Below are 25,000 nucleotides of genomic sequence, written 5' to 3'. Positions count from 1 at the left end.
ACCCATGAGTAAACAGAACTATCCCACTGAAGCCACAGGTCAGTGGTTTAGTTCATTCAGACACGCCTTTGCAAAGTTTGCTGAAACCAGTCATTTCTGGTATTGTACTCTGTGAAGAGATTCTTTCATTTTCCGAAGGAATGCCCAGTGCAAAAACAGGCAAAAGTTGAAGAGGGGGAAATTTAGAGCTTTGTATAGTAATTATAGAGCACAACAAAACCAATGTTTGGAAAACCACCGAAAAATTCTGATCCCAAGTGTCTGAGGAGAAAAAACAGCTCTGAGGAGCATCGCGAGGCCCTCTCATTATCAATCTGACCTCTGACCTCTGAACGCTTCATGTCACTCAGCTCGTATCATTTACTCCTTCTTGCGCTGGGTTTCTGTCCGCTGAAACGACCCATTTGTATTCCCTCTGATTACAAATTAATTCCGATCGTTCTGTGTGTACAGGACAAGAATGGGCTGAGATCGGGCTCGGTGACACACCCTGTAATCTCTGTATCTGCCTCACACATTGGTGTTTGTGGGAAGTGTTTAGAAATAAATTAGCATACGTGTTGTTCTTTCGCTTATACTGTATGTACATAGAGTAGTCATTATAGAATTCCTGTCTAGCAGAGGGGGAGTGTGATGGTTATGGTATTTTAATGTACATGACAGTTGCTCTACAGTTCTTTTAGACGGCATGCAGATTCCCACTTCCGGTTCTGTGGCTTAACCACCAACTTAACCACAAGCTTACATTTTTTGTAGGTTCAGATTTTTCACATAGTCCAGATGCCCAGCACCATAGAGGGAAATGGATGGCTGTTTGGGTAGGGGTCTGTGTTTAATTGATCGACCTGCCTCTTTCCCTAATGGTTACACAGAGCAGACCCTGAGGTGCACACAGTCAATGTCAACTGTGTTCTCCCATATGAGGAGGCCTCAACACCTCGTCCCCGGCAGCATATTCAGAGTCCAGACTGTGTCAGATACATGTCTCTGTGAGCCTGGAACACTGCTGAAGGATATCAGGAGGGCCGGGGGGAAAAAAAGAGTCGCATCAAAATGCAGGTTTCACATTGATACATCCGTAGAGTGTGACAGGACTCAAGAAGCGTTCACTGCGAATATGGGACTTAAAGCAAATTCACAGCACATCTCTCCCCATGGGCTTGAGTGAGCAGGCCATTTTCAGGCCATTTTCCCTCAACGCCTTCCTTTTAATCCCCCTCTTATTACCCCTGCCACCGCTTGTTTCCTGCCGGGCTCACTGTGGTTAAAAAGGCTCGGCGCTGAGCGTTCGTGATGGCCCTGCCTGTAATCATGTTTCTGTGCTGATAAAGGTGCAGCAGGAGGAAAATTGCCGTAATTACCACGAAGAATCTTTCCATTTAACAGTCAAACTTCAATTGACACATTTGGGCAGCAATTAAAGAGGCTGGACTATTACCAACACGGGCCCCTCGGTCCTGTCTTACCGCTGGGCTGAAAAGAGTCAGAGATGGCGTTGGGAGCTCTACGCACCCAGTAAGAGAGATAGGAAGGTGTGTGGGTGGGTGGGTGTGGGAGGGGGATAATTATGTGGTGAACTCCCATCCTTTTAAATGAGCAGTGGGGAAGACAGAGGAGGTGAGGAGGAGGTTAAAGATGTTTGCAGAGGTTCTGCTTGTGGAAAAAAGAACAAAAATCTGGACAAGAATAAGGAACTTTCAATAAGCATGATAATGGCACTAATACAAACAAATATTTTACTATTTAAAATGAATTTGTGCCAACCATGGACATGTTGTACAAGCATGCAAATAGATGAACATTTTCTCTAATTAAATAGTAGTAAATAGTAGTAGCTCAGCTAATACATTAAACCCAGGGAATGTGCAAGTAATCCACCACAAGCTTAACTTCAAAAAAGCGCTCAGTGAAGGTACAAATTAACTTCAGTCATACACGCCACACGATGAAGTCTGTATGATAACTCCTTGGAAGACACATTCACTCTCCCCTTTTTATAAGCCAACACAACATAACTGATTCCTGATTGCCTTTGTGGTATTTTTATCTTGTTTATTACTGTACTGTTGAATAATGTGTATGGCTGGTACTGGAACATGGACATCTCAACAAATAGAGATAGCTCTTTATAACTTATGAAGAGGCTGCCAGAGGCAGAAAAGGCCCCTTTTCAGAGAAATCATGAGGCAGACAGACCTGTTCGTATAAACCCAAGTGCAAAGACACCTTTTATGATAAATCACGTGGCAAACATGCCTCCTCTGCATAGACTACCTAGATGCTTCAGGGACAAAGGGGGGTCAGGGCAAGGTGACAGACGCCTCTGCAAAAGCCACAAGGCAGACAATGTGAAGAACTGTGTCTGAAAGCCCCGAGATACCTGGTATCACAGGAAGCTGTACACCATGTATCTCAAGGTGGTTAATTCTGTTGACAGAGACAAAGCAAGCTGGTTGATAGGCAACATTGTTAAGAGAATTGGACCGATTGTTCTCCATCTCGGTGCGGTCAGGTCCAATGACGCAAGTAAGGTACCTGTTGTTTTCCATCTCTAGGTGCGGTCGAGTCCAATGACGCAAATAAGACGCAAATGAAACCAGAGCAAAGGGTGATTTGATCAATATAAAAGTGGGCACGGGGACTTGTTGGTTAGGTTTTCTACTGGATTGCTCTTGCAATATGCTTAGAGTTTTTGAGATGCTCCATGGACCAGCTCAGCAGTAGTTATCTCCTCTGAATTAAACTGTTCAGTATATTCATACCTATTTGCCTTGAGAAGTTTCTTGAGAACTTAGAATAAGACACGACACCTTCTTCTGAACTGTTGTCCGCAGGGTAAACATTTGTTTCTGCCAGAATAATCCAACTCCAACATCTGACCAGCATTAGTGAATGCCATAACATAGGTGTTCATGTTTGCACTATAAAAGTCTTAGTTTCATGTGTGAAGTGAGAAAAAAATGAATTGACAAAGAAAGAAGGAAGGAAAGAAAGAACAGTATAGTACAAAAGAAGGCACAGAATAATTCCTCCATCTTACTCACTGACAGCCAACTTTATGTGCTGAAATCACAGTATAGGTCTTCTTGCTGAACAACACTGCTGTTAAGCAGTCAACACTATACCAACTGCAAACTTCGGAGGAAAAAACTTTTCAATCACATAAGCACCGGCAACTCACCCTCTTAAGAGCAGAGGTAATTTGTTGCCCTGTGTTCGAGAGGAGCCACACTGTGCAATTGTTGCCATCCTGTTGTTGTGGTTTAAAATGGGCAAAAATAACATGCAATTTGGAGACTCTTCATTGAGAGGAAAATGACAGCCCTTGAAAATCTACAATTAAATTCAAGGTTGCATGATGTGCACTTAGCCTGCATCAGCTGGGTTTTAATAACAGTGTGCATGTTAAAGTGTTGAGACACAGCGTTACCTGGGGCCTCATCGTCAACTCTCTGTCTTCTTCTGGACATTAGGCAACCACCCATACTGTACATGGCCACTCATGGCGTCAGTTTTATTTTAATGACTGAAAAACATGTTTACTGTTGTAACAGAGGAAGGAAGTCAATGGCAAAACTTATTTTCAAGTACTCTGAAGATGCACCAACAACAATTGTATAGCCTGTTTTATGGTCGAAGCAGCAATAGTTACGTCCATAGCTGTCTCGGGATATTCTACAAAAAAGTACCATTTTGAAGTGAAATGACATCAGTATGTAATATGCGTATCTCCTTGTTTTGTCTCTTAATATAACTCTTGATATCACACGCTTTCCAAAGTAACCAAATTAAGTAACTTTTTTGCTCACTCAGATTAAATGTCCCCACCACTTCAGGGGTGATTCATTTAACTGACGTTTTCAAACAGAAATGAATTTAGCCTTGACCCTCAATACATGGCCGTGGTCATGGTCGTGAAAAGGAGGTGCCAACTTCGGCTAACCAAGGGAGAGAATGACACAGATGGCCGAACGAGGGGGTCGAAGGAGAACAGATGCCGGAAAAGACGTGTAAGGAGAGGAGACTCGTGTGTCGGCATGTGTGACAGTATGGGGGCTCGACTCAGGGCTTGGGTAAGCTGGTAACTGATACTGACCTGGAATGTAAGTCCCTACCACTGAGAGTAGAGTGACACAGGTCCCCTATCCTAACACACACACAGACAAACACTCAAACACACACACCAACTCACAGAAACACCACTTTTCATTTTTTGCCTTCATTTCAAACTGCCTCTATGGAGAAAGACTTAATAGATCGCCCAGTCTGAGAGACTGATGTCTACTGCCAGATGTCATACGTCTTTACACCTGCGTTATTTCTCCACCATACCTGACACCATCAGCAGCCATACCCCTTCAGGTAAGATGAGGAGATGTGTGCAGTAGTCTGTGCATTGTCGGTTAATGTATTGCGCGATACTAGAGCTGCACCTAAAAACATGATCCTGCATGTTTTAGAGGAAAGGAAAAAAGATAACAAGGGATACAATCTTTTTCCATTTACATTCTTTTTTTTTAATTCTGATGTGACAAAAAAAAAAGATTCATTTAAGCAATTATATTCATGCAAGATATTTTTTTCAAAAGTGTGCAAACACTACCCATGACATGCTAGTGACTATCAGTGATGTATGACATTCACAATCAAAGAACATACAGCACATTTACAGGCTACATGTAAAAAACGTGTCACCTACACATGTTTGGAGAGAACAAAACAATACAAATTTAAAGATGGATCTTTGCAACATAGGCCTACGATTGTGAGTTATTCTGTTAGTCTGCACCAGTCTTAACTTAATATTTTTCCATGTTAGCCCTTACATGAGAGAATGTGCAAAAGACAGATTCCATATCTTGAAGGCTGTGCCTCAATTCTTCATTCTTCTTTCTGTCAAAAACATGGCCAGTATCTAGAAGACTATGCTGTTTCTTGTTGATTTAAATGAAGGAGTTATTTTGGTAATTTGTGGGAATCTGCTCTGCTCCTTTTCTCGTTGTGCTCAAGTCAGTTCACTCACCAGTTTCCATAGCTGTCAATGTAGCAATAGAGAAGGGAGATTTGAAGACAGCAACAGGTGCTGTATCCATTAAAATCCTCTCTTCCCATTTAGTTTCTTAAAGGGGCATAACATGTCATGGGCCTCTTTTTACACAGCTGGTCAAAACAGGATAACAGCAAATCTAAAGGGGTACACAAACTCATATTACTCAATAAAAAATTACTTCAAACTGGTCTGATTTGATATCTCCAATATTAAAAAATGTGTTTTACAAATTGGAAAAATTATATCAACAAGGTTTCATTTTCTTTAAGACCGATATGTCTAAACCTAACAAAACATTTACATTCCCGCCACATTCAAAACTGTTTCAAATTGGAATGTTCCAATTTGACATCTAATGAGGGGAAATTAGTCAGAACAAATAATGATTAGAAACCAAAAAAATATAATTTGATTCAGTCTGACAGCTCTATATTGCACATGATTACATGAAAAATGTAATTAAAATTGCATGTATATGTAGATGTTACTGAGATTGTGTCAGCACAAAATAACTTTGTGTGCATTTGCCACTACCAGTTCGCCTGTTCCTAGACTAAACCAACTAGCCTTACTGAGAAAGCGATCACAGTCCCTGGGCCAATGAAGGGCTGTGCCTTGGCGAGCAAAACCAGTAGCTAGAAAACTGGTTAGTCCATTAATTGGTCGGTTAAAAAACATAACTGACATATATTTACCCGTTATTTGTTTAATTTATTTTTTGTGAGCATTAGATTGGTGCCAACCATCCTTCTCTTTGACATGGATGACACATCGGTAAGTTTATTAGAAGATTCTCTGGCCGAATTCGCTAACTTACCTATCATTCTTATTAGCCAGCGAATAGCAGACCTGGCTAGTTAGCAGTAGATCTAGCAAGAGAAGGTTGCTAATGTGAGTTAATTCTTTATCAAAACGAATGGATGATTGCTTTTTGCTTTTGCAAATAGTTACTGCGATGATAAAGTCATCTTGCGTTTATTTGACTTGGTATCCTCTGTATTTTAACGGCTGAATAAGAATAGGCTGTAGATTTTATAGTTAGGTTCCACCTCTAAGTTATCTGCCGATCACCACTGTTGAATTGTTGAGAGGCTAGCCAGAAAGATATCTATTCCAGTGAGCTAAAGTTAACTAGATAAACAACACGTTATCTTACTTCATGTAAGGCAGTTGGGGATATCTGCACTCAATAGTTCGTATTGGTAAAATGAGTTAAACTCTAGCAAGGTCATGACTTTTCACTTTATTGTCAGTGCTGTCTAGATGTTCATTCTAGCACAGCTGAGGAACCACTAGCAAATGGGCGTAATGTTAATTTGTGACACTGAACAAAGAAGTTTTCTTGCAACCAGACCCAGACCAGCCCTTCATCCCAGAGTTCTGTCTCTTCGGACCACAACGCGCCCTTAACTTTACATCATGCTCCTCGGTTTGGGAGAGTAATTCCAAATCGCATATTTGTTGGTGGAATTGACATGAAGGTGGGTATCTGGCTTTGCATGTAAGCTTTTGATGTTCTTGCTTATAATCTTGCACAGATGCACAGCTTGCATGAAAGAATTACTGTGCATATGCATACAAAGTAAATTCCTATTTTGTTTGTAAATAGTGTTAATTGTTTACAGTCACACCATTTGTTATGTCTGCGTGTAACTTTATGTGTTCACAGACAAATGAGAACGATTTGAGGTGTTTTTTCTCCCAGCACGGCGCTGTCAAAGAAGTAAAGATTGTCATTGATCGTGCTGGAGTGTCAAAGGGGTAAACTTAATTGTGATTGCATTTCATTTTTTTTAAGTTGTTTTTATAGTGCACATATTAATTTGAGAAGTATTTATTTTTGCCTGAACTTTAGGTATGGCTTTGTCACCTTTGAAACTCAAGAAGATGCACAGAAAATCCTCAAGGAAGTAAGTCAAATCCGTCCACTTTGACTTTAATCCTTTAAACACAAATAGCACATTGCTTGAGCAGAATTCCAGTCACAAATCTTTTCATATCAAGAGTTGGGGTCTCCTCTTCATGTGCAGAGCTATTCCTGCCTGCTGCATTTAGTGTCTGTTAGCCACATTAGCCTGTTAGCCTGGCCAGATGATCCTCTGGTTAATCCAAAGGCCATGCCAAGGCAGTTATCACGGTGTTGGTTACATATGGTGGGTTTAATGCTTCTGAATGAGTGCACTTGGGGCACACCCAGCTTGTGGCCTTCTTCTCTCTAACCATTGCACCCACCTGATTGCACCTGTTTCTTTTCTTACTTTCTTTCTTTCTCTCTCTTTCCCTGCCCTGCTTTGTGTTTTGCCCCTCCTTTTTTTCTATTGCTCTGCTTTTTTATTTTCCTTTTTCCCTTTACCCGTTTGTGTTTGCTTCACTCTCTCTCTCTTCTTTTTCTTCCTTGCTTTCTCTCTCTCTCTCTCTCTCTCTCTCTCCCATGCTCCAGGCTGACAGACTGTTTTTCCGGGACAAGAGGCTCAACATTGGCCAGGCCATCCGCAAGCAGCAAGTGGGCATGCACTGTAAGTCTTCATACATTTTCCTGAATATTGGATTCCCTGTCCTTCAGCAAATATTTGTATTTGTGTATTAGGGACCTATTCCCTGCTAGTTAAACTTTTTGACATCATTAATCCATACGCCTTTTTAAAGTTTGGCTTGTACATGCTCCTTGGGTGAAACACAAGAGTGTGTGTCTGGGTGTGTACCTCATCTCTCCACATGGCTCTTTCGGTCCGTTCACATTGCGTTAGGGTAACGGACCCTTTGATTCAGCAGGCGGATTTGCTGTACCGAACCTCAGCCCTGCAATGGCCATCCCTGCACCGTGCAACACCATGTACCTCACCACCTCCACAGGCTATCCCTACACCTACCACAACGGGGTGGCCTACTTCCATCCCCCTGAGATGACCACCTCTGCCTCACATTGGCCTGTAAGTCCCACACTTAGGGCTTCAGTTATTATTTTTTACTGTAAGCATTTTTTTTTTTCATATAATTTACACTTAAAGCTGCTGTACACCCAGATTAACAGACCAGTGTATCACCAAGTAACGTTACTGAGTGTATGCAACGTTTTTTTATCCGGTTGTGTGTGTGTGTGTTTTAGTCTCGATCTATGTCTGGGTCCCCTGTCATGGTGGCCCACCCTGCTCCTCCAGTCTACCCTCAGCCTGCCTACCACCATGCTTACCAGGTGAGGCCCTCCTCAAGCCTCTGGTCGCCATTCCCTCCAACACATGTGTAGAACACCAGTGTGAGAGTATTCATATCAAATGTACCAGCTACGAAATTAAGTTTAAAGTTTTACATACAGATTATTGTGTTATTTCGCGTGTATCGTGTAGATTAGAAATGGAATAGTGTATTGTGTAAATATTGTTTTGTTTCTGCACTGTTGTCATGGTGAATATGGTCTCTTCTGTGTTTTACTGCGTTTAGGCTCCTGCGCAGTGCGTGCCTACAACCCTTCAGTGGAACATCCCCCAGGTAGTGTGACGTCACAGAATGTGCCAATGTGGAAAAGCACTAGACATGCCGGTGGTATATGTGTGTGTCTTTGTATGTTTGCTCATGCGCGTGTTTGTGTGCTCCTTTGTTTACACATTTGTGTGTGTGAATGTGTTTATCTGTTTTATGTGTGTGTATACGTGCGTGTGTATGTGTGTGTGTGCAGTCTCCAGTGCCCTCTAGCCCTGTCCTGTACATGCAGCCCTCTGACCTGCGCTACCAACCCTTAGAGATGCCTGCTGACGGGGGCTGCATCCAGACCTCCATCCCCCTGACCGAAGCCTCCATGCCTGAGGTACGACGCCCACAGAGTGGCACATACTCTGACCTGATCTGGATCAGCTTCATTTAGTATCAGTGAAATGTGTCCCAGTCAGCTGCTCACAACAACTGATTTCCAAATGTGCAAATCACTGAATGATTAAGATGAAATTCAACTTTATAGTTATTATGCATGTGCAGGTCCAAAGCCAGTGAAAGTCAGTATGACTTTGTGTAACATAATATGAATGGATTGGCTTTGTTAGAATATTTCATACGTTGTGATGTATTGTTAACTGTGTTTTGTTGCGGTATGCCCCCCTCAGCAATCCCACATGGATCACATGATTCAGCCAGCCTATCACCAGCTGTACCTACATAATCCAGCAGGAATGGGACACATTATGATGCACCAAGAGACAGGAAAGGTCAGAGTTCACAGAAATTAAGTATCTTTGTACCGATAAGTACCTATTGGTAGTTTTGTTTTGATGTCTACATTTAAAGTCATTTTCATGTGTTATACTGTTGAGTTACTGTTGTGCTTTTATCCTGGTTTCCTGTCTTTAAAATGTGACTCAATATTAGTATTGTGTGTGTGTGTGTTTGTGTGTCTGTGTCTGTGTTGGTGACCATTGATATAGGAACAGAGGTTCCACCCAACCAGGCGAGGGTTTCCTCACTCCCCCATCAATCTGAAGGGTCGGTGCAGCCGCAGCCCCCACTACACCCACCTGCGTAAGGACCACGTCGGCGAGCTGGCCGAGCTCTCTGCCTCGCAGACTACAGAGCCACTCGGGTAAACATAACCTACCCTGCCCCCCCACCCATTCTCCACTGCTCCTTCTCCTGCTCCAGCTGAAGGGCTCCTCCCTACTACCCGGGCCACCTCTCCATATCGGTCCTCTCAATTGCCAACAGTTGGCCCACGCTGGCAACTGCACCTTGCAGCTGCCTGAAGTCACGCCATTCTTGGCTTCCTAGTAGTCACTGTACTCTGCTGTCCAGATTGCATGTAGACAGTGGAGACCCTCCAGTGCCTTAGACTTTCTCCACACTCCTCCTCCCACCAACCGTATGCCATATAACGCACCACACTCTTCAGTCAGGTCCCAACTGCTCTATTGTCACCACCTGTGCCTTAAAGCACAACGCACTCCCCTGTCTAGATCACCTGTAGGTGGTGCTGTACCTACCACCCAGTGTTTCAAAGTCCTCTATTCCTATGTAAGAGTCCCTCTCTGCGTCACATGACAACCCCCCCCACACACACACACACACACCTGGCTTATGCCACACCACCCATGCCTGTACCCACCCCACACCCCTTTGTTAAGGTCACCTCTAGGTGTCTCTGTTCTTTACCTTCACATAAAACCCCTGACCCTTAAGATAAACTCAGGGATGAAGGCATTGAATACCAGCCTGCTTTATCCAGCTCTGGGGGGGGGGGGGCATCTTACAAGCCCTGACAAACTTAAGGAAAGACTGATATTTGCACTAAGATGTTTAAATCCATCTTAAATTTTTTGGTTCTCTCATTTTACAGTGATCTTCTTGAAATCGGTAATCTATTCATGTCTAAGTGATGGCTGTTAGGAGACACACAAAACACATTGCTCAGATAATACAAAGCACCATGGGGTCTTTCTGCCATATCATCACCACATGGCTCTTACTATTCACCCTGAAAGCAGAAATCTTAAGACATCTGTCTTACCAGCAAAACTACTTCAGAAAGGCAGAAGACTTCGAATTGTGTACATACAGCTTTTCAGAACTCTTCCCTCTTCTAGAATTCCTCTATTAAGATCTAAAGAACACTTGTCTGTTCAGCAAAGCTCTCTGTGTTCCATAGAATGCTCTTAATATCACACTGCCCTCAAAAACACGCTTCAACTCTGATTCAGGTTTTTTTCTCATATGTGAAGCTGTTAAATCCTCCATCTTGTGGACGAAACTCATGAATCACTCCTCCCAGTATAATCCACACTTTTATCAGAGTACAGGATTCTTGACTGCCTGAGCAAATAACTGTTGTGTTTAACATAGCCCTTAAACAATACCATGGTTTCTAGAAAGCTTATTACTTATTTCAAAAGTTAGACACAACGGTGCATTAACACACCATGTATTATCATAATTATTAAGGCTAAGCATTTAAGGCTATATGTTTACTCTCAAGTTACGGGAAACAGTGGACTTAATTGACTCTAGACGTAAAATGTTCTGAAATGTTCTATCAAAGCTATTGACTACCATTGACCTTGCACGGGAATCAGCCTTAACATGTGAAGTCTTTGTCTTTATATTATAATTTTTCTATAGAAAATGTGCTTAGTTTCATAAGACTGGTGTTATAAATAATATATTAATATATGTGATGTCACTGTGAGATGTTTTTTTTTGTATAAGTACTTTTTTAACAAAAAATTACGTCAGTAGAATAAGTGTGCCTTGTGGGCTGGTAGGTATAGAAAATTAAAAAAAGAGCAACAAACAATAGGTCCATCACATCATAATACAATATATGGAATAATCTCTTCCCCTTATGACTTCATAAAATGTCATGATAAATAATTGCAGTTGTTACATTTTGTCGCAATAATACATCACCCAATAATACATTTCCCATTGTAGTTTATTTACTACATTTATGGACTGTGGCCTTTTTTTCTGAAAAAAGTTCCACTGAGCAAACTTGCCTAATGCCTTAAACCCATTTCTATAAATGCCATGTAGTACAATATAGATTATTCATTCTGACTTCCCCTCGGTTTGAACAGCTAACTGCTGTTTTGATCAGGGTAATTTCCTGCCCTCAATAAAAGTCATGTTCCATAAGTCAGTAAGTTATCTGTAGTAGTTATTTTCCCTGATTATCAAATGTTTTGAAACCAAAACAAATAGAACAGGATAACAGGTTAAATTATAAATTGTTCAAGATAGATTTAAGTACCAACTACATTGTGCATGTTGTTCAAAATCCAGTTCTCGGAGTTCAAAATGCAAAATGCATTTCATTGAGTTCTTGTCTTAATAACTATGGTATCAGATCTTGACTGATAAATATGTGTCTGGTGTTTTACTTCTCTGCTATTTTAAATGAAAGTTTTCTAAGACATAACAAGTCTTGATTTGTTTGCTATTGTTTTAGCACAGATTGTTAAATGGTCTGAATAGGAAGGTCAACTAAAGTTGTCTTCCATTGATTTGACTGTATTCTTCCAGTGTCAAATGAAAAGGGTAACCTCCCTATATTTGTAGTTAATTTTATTGTTCATTATTGTTGCCATGCTTTTCTTTTTTTTTTTCATGTGTAAAAGAGAAAAATAGCCTTGCCAAAGTCTTGTTCTGCTCATTTCCTGAATGAGAAACTCAATAAAGAAAGGTTTAAGTAAAGAAATCCTGAATCTGTTTTCGCCATCTGAGTAAAACCATGCAATAGACATATTTGAATAACTGTTATTTATTTCACATATAAATGTCAATGATGTTTATTTCTAACTGACAATAGAAAACTGGGACTGTATTAATGTAAATAGTAAATATTCTGCATCCCTAATAGAAACAATAACTTAAATAAATGACCTTCGGGAGGGCCGGGAGGAATCAAAAGAACAAGTTGACATGGCTAAGTCAAAAATACAGTTTGTTCTCAAGACTGAGAAACTAGTATGTTTAATTCTCCCTTTAAAGAACATTGTCCTGCAAAGTACCCGCAGAGGAAGCATGTTGTATCACATCCACTCCTGCTAAAATCACCAGCCAGCTGATTGTAACTGTCCATTTACCACATGTTAAAGAGTTCATCTCATATATATTAACATGGCATGTTGTGTTCATTTGGCAAATATAGAATCTATAGGCCTACATGTTAACTTCCAGGCAAGACTGTAGATGTGTATGGCAGTGTGCATGTGTGGAAGGCAGGCAGGCAGGCAGTGAAATGGCCATATGATTTAGGGTGTACTAGTGCAATCAACCCAGCATAGAGATCTGAAAGGTCTAAGTGTAGTGATCAGTGTAGTCTAAGTGTAGTGACCAACCCAGACGGTGTGTGTGTTTTTTAAGATCCAGGATGGAGTGACAGTCTACACTGTAGTTTTGGCAAAATAGAAGTGTTCTGCACCCATATCAAGGACCTATATGACCTGTCTTCAATGTATGAAAAAGTAGTAGGTGTGTGAGCATGTCTAAGGTACTTGGCCTTGGCAGTGTGTGTGTGTGTGTGTGTATTTGTGCGTTCTTCCTGCTTTTGGCCACGTCCATCTGAGGATGGCTTTGAGCTCCTCAGGCCTCGCTATCTGCTGTGCCCTCGCTCTGCTCTCCCTCCGCCTCCACCTCCGCTTCGGCTTCTGCTTCCACTTCCGCTTCTGCCTCCTCCTCTTCCTCCATGATGGGAACGATCAGATTGTCCTTCGACATGAGGTTGTACTTCATAACAAAGCGTGTGAACCTGTGGCACAGGAACGTCTCATTCTGCACAGAGGAAGCATAGAGGAATCACACCAGCAGCTCTAAACTAGAATGCGTTTCGTGAACGAACTGCGAGAGTGTGCTTGCTCTGTGTCAGTGAAGCACAGGTGCAAGCCAGTTTAATGACCCTATTATGATGTCATAATGGCACAGTTCTGCAATGCAAGTCTATGGAGAAAAAAGGTGATGGAAAAAGAGGAATAAAAAAGGAGTGGCAAGGAGTACCGCCACGAAAAGTCATAGCAGGTTGCACCGGATCGTGCCGGACGTTTCTGTGTTTGAACGGCGTCTGTACCTCGAACGGGCGAGGAGTAGTTAGCGTAACAAAAAACGGGGAGAATAAAGAAAACTTGACAACAACAATACTGTGCTTCCCTTCGGGCAAGCACACTAACTAGTGCAATAGTTCCACAAAACACTTAAATTCTCAGAATATTAATATTTTGTAATGACAATATATTACAAATTTATATCTAGTATGGGCCAATTGTAAAAAAAAGTTTCTCTTGTCTCGATGCGCATACCTCATATTTATCAAATATCTGGCGGTGGTGGAAGTAGGCATGAGAGAATATCCTGTAGATTCGCCGACAGACTGAACCCAGCTTTGCCACAGAGGACTCCTTGATGCTCACTCTACAAAATGGGGAGTTATGATGATATTACAACAGGTCTACTAACAGAGTCAATCAGTAATTTAAGATCTTATGGAGGACGATGCAAATTCAAAACACGCTTGACCGTCATACTAAACAGTGTACTGAACAAATCTTTAAGATAAAGGAATGGAAATTAATCAAAGATACAAAAAAGGGTTTGCAAGCTGTTACCATAACAACGTATGCTTCCGCATACATAATCTTAATCTATTTATCCCATTCCTCGTTCTACAAACAAACAAACAAACCATAATCCTCTTACCGGCTAGGGAAATACTTGTTACTGTTGAGAAGACAGGCAGCCCCATCCAGGGTGTGTCTGGTGTAGTCTATAGCAGGGCACTGCAGACATACAGAGAGACTTCTTAAAATGACAGAAGATTTCATGAAAACTGACCAGCAAAACACACATCATATATGCAGCATACTGATTACTGGTAATAACTCGTAAGATGTTTTTTTTAACATATTGAGATGATAAGAAATAACAAGCAGGGCAGACATTTTATCAGTATGTGGGCTCCCTGGTAAAAAAAAACATCATTTTAATGTTGATAGAACTTTACAAGGACACCATTAGTATAGCTCTGCAACACAGACGGAGAAAAGTTTCTGGAACCCGTATAAGGAATGGCCTCACCTCTTTGGGGGTCTTGTGTGCGGCACAGAGGAATATCCATTGCTCTGTGGCAGTCATCTGTGTACACGTGTCTGGGTGGCATTCTCCCTATGGTCAAAGGAAACGTACACCACAGACTTAAAGCATCACTTGCACCAACACCACTTTTTTGTTTTGTTTGTGCCACTACTTTTGGTACCGTCTTCAAATACATTTTGATGATATATGGTCATGTGAAGGACAGCTGTACACACCCGTTGTGTGATTGTGTTGTGAGAGTCAGAACAACCCGTGAAAATGTAAGAAAAGTCTTCACAGGACGACAACACAATAACAATATCACCAAAACACCAGTTAGCATGTAAGCAAGCTTTTATCAGTGCCAACTGGGCTGTCGGTGGTGTTTGCAAGGTTTTTAGACAGCTCGCTAGTCATAGACCAAAACTACATAATTCTGCATTAAGAATCTTTTTTAGGAAAACAAAGCATGGCAAAAGAAAACTGTGGGCAGTACCTGAAGTTTGACTGCAAGTCCATTCAATTCAAGGCAAAACTGTCTATGGGGGAGAAAGAAAGAAAAAGGGAATGACAAAATGAACAAAAGGTTTGTTTGGGTTTTTTAATGTTTACATGCAGAGTGGGATGTTAGCACCCTCAGTGCACATATTCACAACAGCCAACAGTGTGTCTAAAAGGTCACTCACCTAAGATGTTCATACTTCCACACTCCCTCGTCCTGCCCCTCGGGAGGCTCCAGAATATGCTCTATGTTAGCGCAGTCTGAGCGGATGTTCTGTTGAATGTACTGGAAACGAGTCACGTATGTTAACTATTTGCAAAATCTCTAATAAAATCTGACATGCCAAACCGCTCATGAAAACACTCACGAATATGTTTTCAAGTCTGCGAAGCAAGAAGTAACAAATGAGCCTCACCTGTTGCACAGCCAGTGTGCTGTCCATCTCCTCAAAAGACTCATCGGGCCAGTTGTAAAAATCCTACACGTCGAGTCATTGAATAGATAGAAAAAGGAATTTATGGTTACTTGGTTGGTTTGAATAATATGTTACGATTGTTCAAGCTATGGCAAACAACACAGTCGACCTACATCAACACTTTTTACACAGTGTAAAACCCAATGAAATTGTTAAAGAACTTCGTTTTTTCGTCTTCCGGTTATTTACGCTAAACTGCCCCCAGTAGTCTTTGGTCACTTGCGAAATGTGTGGGGTTTTTTTTTACAAAGCTGATGTCCTACAACACTGGGAGCTAACGTTGTTCCTTTTTACCTAAATGACTGTTGTTCTTTTGAATCGCAATAACATAGCAGCTAGCGTCTTTCCAACATGACTTAGGAACCACTGGTCATGTCAGCAGTGGTTGTTTTATCATCATCAGACATAAAGCAATATTATAAAGTTGTTTAAATCTCTCTTCCTGTAGCTAATGCTACCTAGCATTATATGCTTGTTAGTTTACCAGCTAACGTTAGCTGTAGTGCTAGGCCACATTCACCAGCCAACTGTCGTCACATGACCATACGCTGTTAGGAAAATCTTGAAAAAACATTCTCCTCCTAATGAATACATATTGACCATTACAAGTAAAGTTTTTTCTGAATTATCTGCAGTACATAATGTACCTTCTCTTTGGTCCCCGGCCTATTTCTCCTTAAAACGACTGCACCCTCAGCCATGACCATCTCGCCAGAAACTCTCAAACTGTCCCGGATATGACACATTCCGAGAGATACGCTGCACTCGACAGTGCCAGGTTGAGAGCAGAGGTTTGTACATTGTCAGTTCGGGTAACCTTTGAAAACCCACCTGTCTTTCTCGCATTAAACAAATTATTTCAGAATTTCTCATTTGTAGAGATAATAAACCATATGCAACACTTTTAAGCCCTGTGCAGATATGCTTTTTGGCTGAAAACATACCATGCAAGGGGCATTACCTGGTGCGGGGACAAAAAAAGGTGTCCCCCTAGATTCCTTCCTTTCAAGTCCCTTCCTGACAGTTTCTCATGACTGTCAGCAAGAGTGTGATCTAAACAAGCAAAAATATACACAATACTTTGAGAAAACAGATTTTCAAGCATGCAATTTTTCCTCAAGTGTTCAGTAAGAAAGTTGCAAGTGAAACATTTTAATTCTAAACTCTCCTTTTAGTCCCAGTTTGAAGGGTCAGTGTACAAACACATCAGACATTTGATTGTGAGGAAACACAGTGAACGCAATCGTTTTTCATGTCTCCTCATTGTGGCCTTCAGACACAGTAATCATCTGACTTTTAACTGAGCATTCAACTTGTCATATGGTAGCGGATATTTCAATGTCCTGACTTTTATTTTGACGTTTGGCTAAGTCTTTCCCTGTCACAGGCCACGTGACATTTGTATCCAATCGCAATGTAAGAACTTTCTGGAACTCCCAGCCCTTAACCGAGTATGATAATTCATACATCATTAAATATCAGATACATATAACAGTATTTTCACATCAAACCCGGAATTATCATTGAAATGGCTCCGTAATTGTTTGTTCATTAATAACACTATCGTGTAATATAATAATTCTATGTACTATCCTGTACTCTGCATAACAGTACTGTTATTCAGGTTTAGGGGCTACCCGGTAACAGACCGGATGCAGAAACACATGTGGAAGTTACACCAGGTCGTTGAATCAGGCTGAACTTGAATACAACGAGAGACAGCGTAGATCTCGTTGCCATTTAATTTCATACCTGCCTGTTCAAGTGCCCTGTAGATCACGGATTCCGTCCTCTTCTTATTGTCACCGTAATCAACAAGTAAGTATACCATACTCAGTTTCAATGACAAATGCATACATTATGTTGGCGATTAGATAGCGACATATTTTACACAACTTACGTTACAACACGTGCGTTGTCCTTGTAAGGTTTGAATGAAGATGGCAAGGACACACTTGAGTGGATTTGTATTAAGAAAGCTAACAGGACACGGAATACATTTAAGATTTGATTGCATTGGTATCGTTCAGGTAGATTTGGTTGTCAGGCCAATCTCTTGTTAAAAGATTGAATGTAAATTATGATGTAATTTAGCTGCCAGCTAGCTGACTAATCTGGCTAACCATTGGCATTGCAACATCATACTATAGAGGGGCTGTGTGGCTGGCTATGCTAACGTTACATGTAATCACGTTAGCCAGGGGCTGGTCACGATATCCACATTAAGCATGAACTGGAGACCGGAAACGCCAATAGTTCACCCTTTAGCTACGTAACTTTGCACACACCAACCTGCATGGCTAACGCCGATTTGACAAATCAACTATTTTCCTTTCCCTTCTCAAACAAGAATGCTGCGTTTACCTACTTTGATGAGACAAGCCCGACCAGTGTGCAGGGCGTTAGCCCCCCACCTGACTCGTGCCTACGCCAAAGAAGTCAAATTCGGGGCTGATGCACGCGCCCTCATGCTTAAAGGGGTTGACCTGCTCGCGGACGCTGTTGCAGTTACCATGGGACCCAAGGTATAAGACCAAATCTAAAGTCCTAATGTGGCCTTTGAAATTTGAATCGCAATACAATTCTCACCACAAACTTTCATCCTGTACGATGTATTGTGGAATCATTTTGTCTATTATTATCTGTAGGGTCGCACAGTCATCATTGAGCAGAGCTGGGGAAGTCCCAAGGTAGGAAATGTACTCCTAATGTGTTTTTGAAATTATTTTAATAGACATAAAACGTGTGTGTTGATTGTATACTGACATACATTGAATGACCTCTGCCTCAAGGTCACCAAGGACGGTGTGACAGTGGCCAAGAGCATCGACCTTAAGGACAAATACCAAAACATTGGTGCCAAGCTGGTGCAGGATGTGGCAAACAACACCAACGAGGAGGCTGGAGATGGCACAACCACTGCCACAGTTCTGGCCCGTGCCATCGCTAAAGAGGGGTTTGACACAATCAGCAAGGGTGCCAATCCTGTGGAAATCCGCCGCGGAGTGATGTTTGCGGTGGAAACGGTCATCGCCGAGCTGAAGAAGCTGTCGAAGCCAGTCACCACACCAGAAGAGATCGCTCAGGCAAGTGAAAGTGGACACAGCCCATCCTCTCATTTTCCAGCCTTTGTTGGTGTATTTCTATAAAGCCCTTATATCAATGCCGATGTCAGCTATTTTTATTTCACCTGTATTTGTACTTAAGTTATGTGTAAGTTACAGTGGCACTGCACCAGAAAGTTAAGATTGCTGTGGCTTCATGTATTTATTTATTTTTCTTAATTCAAGGTTGCAACCATATCAGCCAATGGAGACAGCGAGATAGGCAACATCATCTCCAACGCCATGAAGAAAGTGGGTCGAAATGGTGTTATCACAGTGAAGGATGGAAAGACGCTACACGACGAGCTGGAGGTCATTGAGGGCATGAAGTTCGACCGCGGCTACATCTCCCCATACTTCATCAACACTCCCAAAGGTCAGACGATTCAGTCAGACGAAGCATGTGACTATTTTATACTGATGGCACACTGCACATTAGGAGCAATTAGGGGTTCAGTGTCTTGCTTAAGGACGCTTCAACAGGGAATCGAACTAGTAACCTTCTGATTACTAAACAACTTCACTACTTTTGACAGTTTACTTATCTTATGTATCTTACTATAGAATGAACAGGTTTTTTTTTTACTGATTTTGGGTGCGTGATAATAGCTTAGTGCTGACCGGCTCAAGGCTGATTTCCTTGTGTGCTTGGTCAAAGGTCAAAGACCCAAGGACCCAAGAGCCTGAAACTGGCTCGTTAGAAGTCCAGCCTTGGGAAGCAGGGTTTTTCATGGTCATTTGTGACTAGGTTGACAGCCATCTGACATCCATTAATTAATAATCATAAATAATGATAAACATGTAATGACTTTATATGATCTAATATGTTCTAGGCTAACTGCTAGGCCTTAGTACTAACCCTAACCCTAGTACTAAGTAGGCTATAAACCTATTCCCCAAATAGGTATAGGCACTTTTTGTACAAAATGTGACTTGTAGTTGGTTGTTTAGGGTTCTCGTTCTGTACCCACCACGGTCTATACACACACACACAAACCCAAACCCTTACAGACTCTCACCACAGACTCCTGCTCTCTGGCGTGATTGTCCCACAGGTCAGAAGGTTGAGTTCCAGGATGCCTTCCTGCTCCTCAGTGAGAAGAAGATCTCCAGTGTGCAGAGCATAGTGCCCGCTCTGGAGATCGCCAACCAGCAGCGCAAGCCCCTCGTCATCATCGCAGAGGACGTGGACGGAGAAGCACTCAGCACCCTCGTCCTTAATCGGTACAGCTGACCACTTCATTTGTGTGTGTGTGTGAATGAGGGAGGGAAAGAGAGAGTGAGACTACAAGCAATGTGCAAGTGTGTATGTTTGTGTCAGAGAGAGAGAAACTGCAATGTGCGTATGTGTCAGAGATTGAGAAAGACTACAAGAAATGTAGTGGAGAATTTTAGCTTAATTATGTTTTCCTTTCCACTTGAAGAAATGACATGTGTGTTCCGTAAGTGCTTTCTGATGTATCTGTTTGTATTGACCTGCAGACTGAAGGTTGGCCTCCAGGTTGTGGCCGTGAAGGCACCTGGATTTGGAGACAACAGGAAGAACCAGATGAGGGACATGGCTATCGCCTCTGGAGGCACAGTGAGTTTGGACAGTGTGTGTGTGTGTGTGTTCTGTGCTTTGGGAAGACGTTTCTGAAGTGGTATACTGTAATACTAGCTGGGGAAAAATGTTGGGACCTTTTGTGGTTTCTGGTTAAGACTGGTTAATATAGTAGTGTATATATAGTAAAGTATGTTTTGGGTGAAATGTGAGTTAATTGCTGAATTTTCTTTGTAGGTGTTTGGGGACGAGTCTGTGGGCTTGGCTCTGGAGGACGTCCAGGCTCACGACTTCGGAAAGGTGGGCGAGGTGCAAATCACCAAGGACGACACGTTGCTCCTGAGGGGCCGCGGTGACCCCGGAGCCATCGAAAAACGCATCACAGAGATCGCTGAGCAGCTGGACAACACCACCAGCGACTACGAGAAGGAGAAGCTGAACGAGCGGCTGGCCAAGCTCTCAGATGGCGTGGCTGTGCTGAAGGTGAGGGAGACTGGGGACGGTCAGTGAGGGGTTTGTTTCATGAAGGAGCAGCTATGTACAAGATATCCAATTCTATCCAATTACGTTAATTTATACAGCACCATTAGGGATTGACACTGTCAACTGCTGTGTGTCAAAGTGCTTTACAGATTCCTAGAGCAAAAAAACCTTGCAAGAAATTAGGGCTGCAACTATCGAATATTTTTGGAATCGAGTATTCTACCGAGTATTCCATCGATTAATCGAGTAATCGGATAAAAATTACTTTTGCGTTTTTAAACAACAATACCAATAGTGCGTCCTGCAACCAGGTTCAAAGCTCAACAGCTGTGTGTATGTGTGTGACCACACTTGCGATAGGGAGAAATGAAGAGTGCATGACATGAGATCTTTGAGAATTGTTTGCTTACTTGCTACCTAACATGATGCCTAGTCATCACTATCAACTAATAACATAGGCTAAAAATAATCACAAGTAGTGTACGTTCCAACTAGCGTTAGTGTCTATATTAGTTAGCAATCATACATCTGCTAGCTAGCGTCAACTTTTACGTTTCATTGTAGAGGCTCAGCATGGTGACCTGTTAATTTTTTGTTGGTTCTAGTCTGTTAAAACACCCACGATACCAAAAGCAGTCTTCTTTATCTCCCTTTAATGTGCATTCATCAATTTCCATTACATGACGATGCATGTGATCGTACAATACAGTATGTGTGTTGTCTGCAATGAGAATACGGACTAATCAGCACTGCACTGCACTGAATCACATTAACAGGAGTACTTGCTTCACGATAACAGTTACACAACTAATATAACTAAATACATATAAAAGTGGACATTACACTAGGCAACATGGATCTCATTCATATCTCATCCAGTCGAAATCTGAACAGGATGAACCCATCCTTATAACGTCGACTCAACATAAGAAATCTCCGCTTAGCATGCTAAGCGCTCTTAGTAGCAATGTGTACTCGCATGAAGCCCAAATGCACAATTATCACAGTAGTAACTTTATGAAAACCCTTACTTTCATGAGGTACGCACACAATGCCTCACATACATGTCAAACAATGATGAGCACTATGGTCAACTACTCTGCCACTGAATTGGCAACGTACTAAACTTGTCACTACAGCATAGTGATGTTGCCTAGCAACGCTATAAACAAATGTCTTTCATACAGTTATCATGCGGAAAGGCATTTTACGGCTGGTTTCTTGATTCTCCGCCATCGTAAATAATATGATTTAAACGAAGCCTCGAACATTTTTTGTAATCGAGTTACTCGAGTAACTCTAGTAATCGTTTCAGCCCTACAAGAAATACACTTGAGCAGAACCCAGCTCAGGGGGGACCCATCTGGGGGGGGGGGGGGGGGTTGCAGGGAGGAAGAGAAAGTGAAGCAAAGCAAGAGAATCAGCCATTTACCTTTATGTAATATTATTTACAAGGAAGAATGACCTGTTTATTATAGCAGCTCTCATTGTACATTTTGTGTGGCATTGACCAGTGTCTTTGGTTCGCATACAAAAAAATATGTGTTATTCACTGTGCTTATAAATGTTTTAAATCCCAGATTGGTGGAACTAGTGATGTGGAGGTCAATGAGAAGAAGGACCGTGTGACGGACGCCCTGAATGCCACTCGTGCGGCGGTGGAGGAGGGCATCGTGCCCGGCGGTGGCTGTGCCCTGCTGCGCTGCATCCCTGCCCTGGACGCCCTTGTGCCCGCTAACGCTGACCAGAAGATCGGTACGAGACCAGTCATGCTCACAGACTCACTCATTTATGGATTTATTGATTTATTTATTGATTTCACAACTTATTTTTCACAATTTTGTTTTTGAGTGGCTAGCAGCACATTTGAGATCAGGGTTGTTTTTTTTGTTTCATTTTCCTGGGAATTAAAGCGACGACCAGTTGTGTACTAGGCAGAAAAAGAGAAAAGCATAGAGTAGGACAAATATAAGATGAACTAGTCCAGCCTCATTTATGAATGGGAAGTGCCCTTAAAAATGCTGTCTGGTTGGTCTTGTAGGTTTAATCCCTAGTCTTAATACCTCTACAAAGGACTGAATTGTTACTCTGTTGTTTCTTAATCATATCTATGAAGCAGGCAGTGAAATGCGTCACCAGGAGTGACAGCTTAGCACTTACGTTCACTAACCTTTGTTTTCACGTTACCCTGTCAGGCATTGACATCATCCGTCGTTCCCTCCGCGTGCCGGCCATGACGATAGCGAAGAACGCTGGGGTGGAGGGCGCTCTGGTGGTGGAGAAGATCCTGCAGCTGGAGGGCATGATGGGCTACGACGCCATGCAGGGCGAGTACGTCAACATGGTGGAGAAGGGCATCATCGACCCCACCAAGGTACCTCACTCACTCACTCACTCCAGCACCCCAGTACTAGCAAGCTGATTTTGGCAGACACTTTCGTCTAAAGCAACCAAAAAAGCATTGGATGGGAAATAAAGCTATTGCACTGCAGAATTGGCTCTTAGTTTTGGTTGTTTACATAGTATAGCACTTAAATAAGACCCTTACCTTCAGGTATATGAGGATTTGGAATGGAATACATTTACATGACTTTAATTCATTTCTCAGATGATCTCAGATTTGAAAGGGATTTGCAATTAAGATTGCAACGTTAATTGGTTGCCTGGGTAACCAATTACTTGATTTTGGAGCTTGCTCCTCCAGCTGCCCTGCTGGTTCAGCCATGGGAATAGACCTTTGGTTGGTTTTGTGCATTGCTGAGTTTTACCAGTAGTAAGTTTACAGATCTGCTCTACACCTGTTTAGCGTTCCCAGACAGTCAGGCATAGTAACTGGGATTTGCACTCACAGAAACAGCTACTTGATTGGTTAATCCCCTCTTTGTTTCTCTCTTTCTCCCCTCCCCCTCTCTCCCTCGCCAGGTTGTGAGAACAGCGCTGCTTGATGCTGCAGGTGTGGCTTCTCTCCTCTCCACTTGTGAGGCAGTAGTCGTGGAGATCCCCAAGGAAGAGAAGGAGGGCGGCATGCCAGGTGGTATGGGCGGAATGGGAGGAATGGGCGGCATGGGAGGTATGGGTGGAGGCATGTTCTAAACCCCCACCTGCCAGATACCCCATTTAACCCCTCCATGAGAAACCTGGTGCTGGAGCCAGGTGAAAGTGCTCTCTATCGCCCTCTTTGGACAGGGTTTGGGATTACATCAGTAAGAAGAAATGGCACATCAACACTACTCACCGCATCAGGCATGTTACATCTAACCCCATCCATAACAAACTGCCTTTGAAGGACACTTTCAGTGGGAAACAATTGAGCTGTGCTTCTTTCCCTATGCCACACAGAACTGGGATGCAACATGATGTTATTCATTTGTTGTCTGGTTAAAAAGCTCATGCCTGAACCAATGAAGAATGAATGAATGAATCATGTGAACTGTGAACTTGTTACTGTTTCCTTTGGGGTTATGTTGATGTGTGCAGATAATCCTGTTCCTTGTTTTACATGAGTCGCCTGATTTAGTTTTCTTTTTCTTTTGTTAAAATAATTGTCTTATGCTGGGATGTTTTTTGCTCTTTGCCTGTGCAATTCGCCTTTGTTTCTGACAGAGAAGAGGGCTTTGCTTGCTCACTGCCTCGTAGGTCTTTTTCACCACCACCATGTGCTGAACCTCATGAAGTTCTTCTCCAATGTTTCTTCTGAATGTTGTCATGTTTCCATAATCTGTTGTTCACAACATTGGGTTGTGTTTTGTTTTTAAGATGCACTCAATAACAGAAAACCAAGGTAGGCTGACTTTGATTCTGAATTACTGAGGATGTTATGACACCTTGTTTTGCATCCAAAAGAGACCGCGTTTAAAGAGTGTGATTGACCAGAAGATGGCGCTGTAACAAATTTCCAGTTCACAACTATATGTAAACAGATGGTACACATTCTAACAAATAATGTTAATTATAGTACTTTATGTAATTCTCTGAAGCTGTATTTTCAATTTCACCAAAAATATGTTGGTACACAGTTTGTGGTTCTCTTTGTCGATGCCCTCTGCTAAAGTGTCAAATCAAATAAGTTGAAATGTTGAGTGACCTGAATTGCCCTTGGTCTTGAAAATAAAGTGTTCGATCAAGACCGGTTTTACAGTGTGGATGTGCAGAGCCCTGAGTGAATGGTACTACTGTACTTAACTGATTATCAGCGCTTAAGGGAGAGCAGAGAGGAGGTTTTTTGTTTGTTTTTTTCCCTTATGTGCTTTTTCATTTCTTACTGTGCTTCTCTAAATGTCTGGGTGATTGCTTGATGGCA

General features: G+C 42.0%; 3 protein-coding genes across 5 annotated transcripts in view; 2 read left to right on the top strand and 1 right to left on the bottom strand.

The window, feature by feature from the left end:
* Positions 1-4,147: 4,147 nt before the first annotated feature.
* Positions 4,148-12,224, top strand: LOC308362241 (protein boule-like). Of its 3 annotated transcripts, none has more exons than XM_080834808.1 (12): positions 4,148-4,362; positions 5,782-5,824; positions 6,403-6,531; positions 6,720-6,811; positions 6,906-6,960; positions 7,491-7,566; positions 7,823-7,980; positions 8,157-8,243; positions 8,489-8,536; positions 8,724-8,852; positions 9,145-9,246; positions 9,463-12,224. In XM_080834808.1, the coding sequence occupies exons 2-12, from the start codon at positions 5,810-5,812 to the stop codon at positions 9,619-9,621; spliced, it is 1,050 nt and encodes a 349-aa protein (XP_080690934.1). In that variant the 5' UTR covers positions 4,148-4,362; positions 5,782-5,809; the 3' UTR covers positions 9,622-12,224. The 3 variants fall into 3 exon arrangements, with proteins under 3 accessions (XP_080690934.1, XP_080690935.1, XP_080690933.1); XM_080834809.1 differs by having other exon boundaries at positions 7,820-7,980; positions 9,469-12,224; XM_080834807.1 differs by having other exon boundaries at positions 7,820-7,980.
* Positions 12,225-12,271: 47 nt separating this feature from the next.
* Positions 12,272-16,316, bottom strand: LOC308362242 (MOB-like protein phocein; the record flags this gene model as incomplete). Its single annotated transcript, XM_080834810.1, has 8 exons — positions 12,272-13,300; positions 13,822-13,933; positions 14,219-14,298; positions 14,597-14,683; positions 15,090-15,132; positions 15,280-15,380; positions 15,511-15,573; positions 16,218-16,316. 8 exons carry the CDS (start codon positions 16,314-16,316, stop codon positions 13,112-13,114), a joined length of 774 nt encoding a protein of 257 aa, XP_080690936.1. The 3' UTR covers positions 12,272-13,111.
* Positions 16,317-17,273: 957 nt separating this feature from the next.
* The window catches only part of LOC308362240 (60 kDa heat shock protein, mitochondrial-like), a 7,837-nt gene continuing 110 nt past the window's right edge, over positions 17,274-25,000 (top strand). Inside the window, exons 1-11 of the mRNA XM_080834806.1 lie at positions 17,274-17,388; positions 17,921-18,095; positions 18,219-18,260; positions 18,363-18,656; positions 18,861-19,050; positions 19,730-19,898; positions 20,157-20,256; positions 20,455-20,700; positions 22,281-22,455; positions 22,896-23,074; positions 23,623-25,000. The exon at positions 23,623-25,000 is cut by the window's right edge and continues 110 nt beyond it. Coding sequence (XP_080690932.1) covers positions 17,922-18,095; positions 18,219-18,260; positions 18,363-18,656; positions 18,861-19,050; positions 19,730-19,898; positions 20,157-20,256; positions 20,455-20,700; positions 22,281-22,455; positions 22,896-23,074; positions 23,623-23,793 — 1,740 coding nt within the window. The 5' untranslated portion in view covers positions 17,274-17,388; position 17,921 and the 3' untranslated portion in view covers positions 23,794-25,000. The remainder of the gene's footprint in view (positions 17,389-17,920; positions 18,096-18,218; positions 18,261-18,362; positions 18,657-18,860; positions 19,051-19,729; positions 19,899-20,156; positions 20,257-20,454; positions 20,701-22,280; positions 22,456-22,895; positions 23,075-23,622) is intronic.

Source organism: Sprattus sprattus, assembly GCF_963457725.1.
Source record: "Sprattus sprattus genome assembly, chromosome: 3".
In the NCBI taxonomy this organism is placed as follows: domain Eukaryota; kingdom Metazoa; phylum Chordata; class Actinopteri; order Clupeiformes; family Clupeidae; genus Sprattus; species Sprattus sprattus.
Note: the sequence above shows the minus strand (reverse complement) of the source record. Positions and strands in the feature narration are given on the sequence as shown.

Bases quoted from the DNA above. Each gene is read 5' to 3' on its own strand.
- LOC308362241 (XM_080834807.1), top strand. The intron at 6,961-7,490 runs GTAAGTCAAATC...CCCATGCTCCAG, and splicing joins CACAGAAAATCCTCAAGGAA to GCTGACAGACTGTTTTTCCG. The intron at 8,853-9,144 runs GTACGACGCCCA...TGCCCCCCTCAG, and splicing joins CCGAAGCCTCCATGCCTGAG to CAATCCCACATGGATCACAT.